Below are 7084 nucleotides of genomic sequence, written 5' to 3' on the forward strand. Positions count from 1 at the left end.
TTGAAGAAAGATATGAAAAGTTACTCTCGTAACTCTGGTTTGTATTATTTATATAGGTTGCGCAACGTCAACAACAACAAAGGCTACTGCAACAACAGTTAACCAATATATCGCAACCGCCTACAACTACAACTAGCGTAACCACAATACTCCCAAAGACTCCTGTCAACTCGAAGCAAAAGCCAGCTATCACACCCATTCCTGCCAAGAAGATACAAAGGCTCAACGGGGCCAAATTTATTATCACTAATAATTGTGACAAGGTACAACATGAATTTTATGGCAAACCATGCAGACGTTTTATAATTTTTAAAATTTAGTTAGTTATACTCATTTGATTCTATATTGCAGACTGAAGTAAATGATAATGAGAATGTCAACCAAATCGTAACATCGACAACTTCTTCCACGGTGGTTTTGAACTCAACCGAAAATCACATATCGTCAACTATTAAAGTATGTCGGCCTCCAACTATAACCGTAACTACAGCAAACAAAGCGATCCAACGTTCGACTTGTACATCGATCGCCGAAGATTCAGACTCGACCAACAATTCCTTGGCATCCAGTAGTGGTATCGGTGGTAGTAGGGATTGTTCTGGTGTCGGTATAGAGGAGGACAATTCTTTGACGAGTTTCGAGGGAATTCTGTTAAACGGTGCACCAAGTAATATGGACATCGACGCGCAGGAAGATGGATCTTCGAAAGATTCGTCTAGTGTAACGTCTAAAGAAAAACCCCTGCAAAGTATGATGCTTGCAGATTTGTTAGAAAGGAAAGTTGACAAGGAGCCGATCTTAAACGGCGTGTTAGGCAAAAATTCAATCAATGACAAGGGAATGGACTTAGTAGAAAATCACATTAAGAAAGTACTAAAAGAATCTCCTACTGACATTAAAATAAAATCTGAAGTAGAAGAGACGGAGGTCTCCGAGGATACTTTGATCGAAGCACCCAGAGGGATAAAACGATCTGTCAGCGAATTAGATGAAGTAGATGTAAAGAAAGTAAAATATTCCAATGGTACGATGTCGCCGGATCTTGCTGTTGATTCGACTACCGCCGAATCTACTGTCTCGAGTATAAAGTCTGAAGAACAGGACGATGATAAAGATAACGAGAAAGTAACCGTATCTTCTACAGCCGCGAATCTTTATGCTGCTCTGGCCGCGGATTGTATAGAAGACGAAACGGATCTTGACGAGAACGTTAATGTAAGTGTTAAGGAAGAACCTATTACTGTAAAAGAACCTATCGCTATAAAGGAGGAACCTGTCAACACGATGAAAGAGGAACCTATCACGATAAAAGAGGAACCTCACATATTCGTCAATCAACTAAATCAACAACCACCTCAACAGCAGCAGCCATCGCAACAGCAACCACAGCAGCAACCGCAACAGCCACCACCACAATCACAACACCCGCAACCACAAGTGCAACAACAACAACAACAACAACAACAGCAGCCACAATTGCAGCCACAACAACTTATCGTTACAGCACCTAGGCAGATAGTAGTACAACAAACGATTCAACCAAATAATCAAGTTATTATACCAACTGGTCCAGTGAAAGGAAGACAGGCCCAACCGCAACCGCAAGTTTTATTGCAACAAGGAGCAGGAGGTCAATTACAGTACGTTGTTTCTGGCGGCGTGCCTGGTCAAAATTATGTCCTAGCTCAACCGCAAACGACATTGGTTCAGGGTCAAGCGCAGACTGTGTTAGTAGCTCAGACGACACAGCAGCAAGGAACTGGTGCAAAAACGATAATTATTTTGCAATCTCAAGCAGCTGCGCAGCCAACCCAACAAAAAATGGTGGCCGTCACACCTCAGGGACAACAGGTTGTTGTTACACAAGTTTCACGTCCTATCTTGCAAAGTCCGGCACTCGGTAATATACCCCCGCCTTTGGTTCCAACGTCAGGCACAATTCCACAAACTTCTATAATAGTGAACAGTTCCGTGGCACAAACAAATCCCAACACAGTGACTGTCACGATTCCTGCAATGGCCCAACAAACACCAGTGTCAACTAGTGTACCATCGAGAGTGGTGACACCAACACCGGCTTCTACTCCACCCCCTACCAGACCTACCACGCCTCATCAAGCAGCTGCAACGCATGGATTGCCGGCGAAACAACCTGCTAAAGTAATGAAGACTGTCAGTTCCTCAACCTCCACAGAACCGGAATCCAAGCCGTCTACGAGCCAGAATCAACCAGAAAAGACCATCACCATCAAAATCGATCCTAATGCTTATTTGTGCGAATGGCGGGGTTGTTTAAGGTAATTGACTATTTCTCGGCATAAGGCAATTTAAGAGTGAACTTTAAGAATTTACGACGAATGTCCTACATTTTAAAATAAAAGGAAAAATACCAGTTCTTGTTTTTATAAGCTTAGTAAAGATTGAATTAGTCGCGTCATTTAATATTATCTAATACATACATTTCTTTATTTACAGGCAATTTAAAACACCGCACGAAGTTTATCTTCATGTGTGTGAGGCACATTGTCCAACTGGTGGAGAGGAAATATTATGTCTTTGGGCGAGTTGCGATGCCTTAAAAAGACGTCGATTTTCGTTAATGACACATTTATACGATAGGCATTGTAACGCTGAGGTATGTATTGATATCATCTTAAAAAAGAAAGAAAAAGAAAAGAAAAGAGAAGAGAAGAAAGAAAAGAAAAAAAGTCTTAAGAGAACCTAAGAACTAAAGCTATAAAAGCTATATATCTAACAATTTTACAGACAATGTCGATAAGAAGGAAACAGTTGACGGTAACAGGCAAAACCGAAGTTTCCACGTCGACACCGTCAGCTCCTCATCATCCTGGGTATGCACCGAATGCAGCATTCCATGCTATTAAACGGCACGCATTGGAATTTGTAAATCCAAAGGAGTTAATGGTTAGTAAGATCACATATAAAGTTACACAAGTTACAATGAACTACGATAATGCAAATAGCTGTAAGTTAGTGGTAATTTCGGTAAAAAGAAAGAAGCACAAAACACTTCTTAATCATGGGGTAACAAATGCACTAAAATTATTACGCGAGATAGCACGATATATTAATGTCAAAGATAACGCGTTTAATGATATAAACTGTGTCAATATTTCGGAGAATCCTTTATAGTCCCACGGTTCATAGAGTCTATTGAGTTTTGTTAATGTAATGAAATTTCTTATTCTCTCGGCAAAGCAGCAAAGGCCGACCAAGCCCGCTGCAGCCACTTCAAGCTCTTCTTCCCCCAGACCTGGGCAAAATCCTCCACCAGAACAGGTAAAAACGTGTTCAGAAATTGAAAAAAAAAAAAAGAAAAAAAGAAAGGATTCACGATTCACAGCCACAGCCCTTGTGCGCTGTTCCTGCCGCCTATTTTTTTTTTTTTGCGCTACATCTCTTTTGTTTTTCGTAACATACGTTGTGTTCTTTTAATTTTTAATTTCACATTTTTCGTTGTATACGTACGTATGTTCTATTAGCATGGATTTCATTTTAGTTTCATTTCGTAGCTGGCGTCGCTGTATAATTTATGTGTTCACGCAGTTGAAGTGTATTCATGATGATGAAGGGTGCTGGTATATAATACTTTAAGAAGCATAACGTAGAATATTTGTCGCGCTTTTGATACAAGGCAACCACCTTTTGTATTAATCGCGATTAAAAAATTAACGATTGTATCTATATCAAAATACGAAGATTTGTTTCTTTATCGATTTTTAATGAAAGAAAATTTTCTATGTATGTTGGATTACTAATTAACAATTGCGTTTACAAAGATACGTAAAAACTTTATATATATATATATATATATATATATATATTTTTTTTTTTTTTTTACGAATATGTACATTTACTTATATCTTTGGCACCAAAAAAAAAGAAAAAAGTAAAAAAAATATATTTGTCTGGTGGTCAATTTATCAATATCAATTGTATATACGTATTTGTAGTAATTTTAAATGAAATCACTTTGTTTGTGTTATTAGCGATTTTCGAAACTCTTTTAAAGCATGCTACAATTAATTTTTTGTTTTCACATTAAATTACTTATTAGTATCAGAAATTGTATATATATTTTATGACTCATGATGTCAGTGTATCTTCTGTTCATGTAAAAGAGTAATTTGATATTCGTTGAAATTGTCCAATCTATTCACATGCGACATCATATCGTAAATCAATGTTTCCGCCTTGTTTTCATAATTGTATTTTACTAATGTTCGAAGCTGTTGCAACTAATTGATTCAAACATCATGAAATAATAGCTATACTCTGATATATTATATTTGTTTTAGTGTTACTTAAAAGTGTGGCTAGATGATCTTCTTACTTTAACATATAATTTAAAGTAAAGTAAATTCTTAATTGTTTTGTGATTTTTCAACAGGATGACAACGAAGGTCCAGTGACCAAAAGTATTCGCTTGACAGCAGCTCTCATTCTTAGAAACCTAGTCATATATTCAACACATGGCAGAAGGTAAACTTTGCTTCCAACATCTTGTCAGTTTACCTCAATTAAAAAATTAGATAATTTGTTTCATTTTAATTAAGTAATTTTATCCCATTTCTACGAGATCTTTTTGTAACAACAAGTGAACAAGTGATTGTACTAAGGATATATATTACACATTTTACAACTATTGCTGATATTTTGATTTTCAGGCATCTTAGAGCGTACGAACCACATTTGGCAGGTGTCGCATTAAGTAATGTCGAATCATCGAGAACAATCGCACAAGTTTTGTACGATATGAACGATCAAAGCAGCAGTAACCATAGGTGACCTCTCGAACCAGGCCTCTAAAAGAAAGCTCTTTCTCGTTGCGAGCAGCGATCAACTCGTTTATTTTGAATTTTAGTGTAAAGTGAGACAACAGAAATATGGTAGAAAGGATGCTAAAAGTTTGCAATTTATTGCAAAAGAAAGGTGTGCTTGTGTGGTGTATGGAAAAAGGGAAGATGTAAATGGCGAAGAGGATATACTGGTAGAGAAGAGGATACGGCAATGTTCCAGAATTATTAAAGAGGCCTATAAACTTACTAAGCAAATCGATTTGCCGATTTAGACTATAATAATGTACTGTAACTAGTTAACACGAACGAAAGACAGTAGTTGAAGTGATTACAGATCAGTGATAAAAGAAAAAAAAGCTAACAAAAAACGAGATAATATTTCAAATTTAATATTAATATTTATTTTCTCAACAAGAAGCGGAAGAAATGTTTTTAGTAATCGTGTACAAAAAATGAAGGACGAAGAAAATACTTTATGGACGTTATAGTTAATTACAATGAATATTATATTATTATATTATATTATTATTATTATTATTAATTATTATTAATATTATTGTATGTTTTTCATAAGTCAACCACAAGAAAACCTAGAATGTAAAGAAAACCTTTTTATGAAATGTATTTGTTAGGAATTTATGATTTTGCTTATATAATTGCATATTGCAATTACATGGCTATATTATCGTCTCTCTTTTATTTTATTATCGAATAATCTTATTCTGTCAAGATATAACGTTGGTAAGGCATCGCACATAGCTTGACGATGACGGCGTACTTCGACCGCAAGTCCATCGTGTATTAAAAACTCTAAGAACTTCTTCTGCTTTAAATCGGTTTTAGCTCGGGGACTTTTAGCCACTTGTTCGACCTCTGTATCTAACTTGAAATCGTAAAAAGAGATACTCTTAGTAAGAAACTTTTCTACTTTTTCGGGCAAACTGAGCGTGTCGTGTTGAATTATTTCCTCGATCGTATTATTATTCTCATCTACGCATATTAACATGGCCCGGTTTGTGCGAGTCATGGAATTCTGAGAAATGACGAGAAGCATCCATAAAATGCTGCACACACTTCGATTCGATCAAGTCAAGATCAATTATTGCTTCCGACTTGTCCGTATATTATCGATACAGATGTAAGTATATTTATACTTGGAACTTAGAAAGGCCTAAATGTTCTTAAAGCCAGTGTTTTTCAAATTTTCAGCACTAAAGAAAGAATGGCTGGGTGTGAAGAAACTAAAAAAGCACTTTCCAATCAAGGCAGTTTGCCAATAATTAAAGAATTTAAAGATCTTAAGTACTTTACAATAATGACAAATGGACAAATAGAACGATCATATGTAACAATTTTATTTTAATTCCAACGAACAATTATAAATTGAACGTCGTTCGGAAATCAAAAGTTTCGGAGCAAACATTCTGTTCTATATATTTATTTATTTTTCCTTTCTTTTTAAATAAGAATTTATTGTTTTAGATAAAAGTGACAAAAGTTTCAATGGTGCGATACTTTCATTTGAAATTCTGATACGATGCTTCTATGAATTTTCAAGCGATTACTTTAGGCGCGAGTGTTTCTCGTGGCGCGTGATTAACAAAGCATTTTGTTCTTGTCCAAAATTTTAATGAAATATTATCGACTTCTTTGTATCATAAGCTGTATAAAAAAGATGAGGTAACGGAAGTAAGTGTACCATGAAATGGTAATTTTAGTTGTTTTGCGAGATCGAGAGAGTAAAAGCGACTACATTTTTCTATTTGGAAAAGTTAGTTATATTCGTTGGGATGTGTTGTAATTTAAACGAGAAAAAAAAGATGTCTGTTTTGTTTCTCAAACGTTGAAAAGAAGAAAGTAAACGAAAAAAAAAAATATATATATGTATATATATGTATATATATATATATATTTTTTTTTACGTTATCAGACGCGACAATGAAGATCGTGCGAATAGGTTTGCATTTACAAGTCATCGAGTTACCCAGCTATCTAGGCGGGATCCGCGAATAAAAAAGTTATTGGACGATCGTATTCGAATAACGTCCACAAGAAATAAAGTATATATGTATAATTATAAATATTTGTACATAATACCTGTATTTCATTCATGATGTTGCGAGTTCTGTGTAAATTTTTCTTAAAGGTGTAAGATTAAATGTCTGGCGAAGCGAAGTGAGGAAGAATTTTTGTATTATAGTAGGATTATGACAAGACGTAGGGAGTTGCAAGGTACATAAGAGAAATTTTTGTAATTACCGAAT

General features: G+C 35.5%; 1 protein-coding gene across 3 annotated transcripts in view; it reads left to right on the plus strand.

Annotated features, from left to right (window-relative positions):
- The window catches only part of LOC117233358 (AT-rich interactive domain-containing protein 2), a 51083-nt gene extending 45907 nt beyond the window's left edge, over positions 1 to 5176 (plus strand). For 2 of the 3 annotated variants that reach the window (XM_033493569.1, XM_033493571.1), the window contains exons 11-18: positions 57 to 263; positions 352 to 2297; positions 2476 to 2635; positions 2767 to 2925; positions 3223 to 3300; positions 4412 to 4503; positions 4689 to 4805; positions 4886 to 5176. In XM_033493569.1, coding sequence (XP_033349460.1) covers positions 57 to 263; positions 352 to 2297; positions 2476 to 2635; positions 2767 to 2925; positions 3223 to 3300; positions 4412 to 4503; positions 4689 to 4805; positions 4886 to 4895 — 2769 coding nt within the window. In that variant the 3' untranslated portion in view covers positions 4896 to 5176. The remainder of the gene's footprint in view (positions 1 to 56; positions 264 to 351; positions 2298 to 2475; positions 2636 to 2766; positions 2926 to 3222; positions 3301 to 4411; positions 4504 to 4688; positions 4806 to 4885) is intronic. The other variant, XM_033493570.1, reaches the window with a different exon arrangement.
- Positions 5177 to 7084: the final 1908 nt, after the last annotated feature.

The sequence above is a fragment of the Bombus vosnesenskii genome, unplaced genomic scaffold, assembly GCF_011952255.1.
Source record: "Bombus vosnesenskii isolate JDL3184/JDL3185 unplaced genomic scaffold, Bvos_JDL3184-5_v1.1 scf7180000013295, whole genome shotgun sequence".
In the NCBI taxonomy this organism is placed as follows: Eukaryota; Metazoa; Arthropoda; class Insecta; order Hymenoptera; family Apidae; genus Bombus; species Bombus vosnesenskii.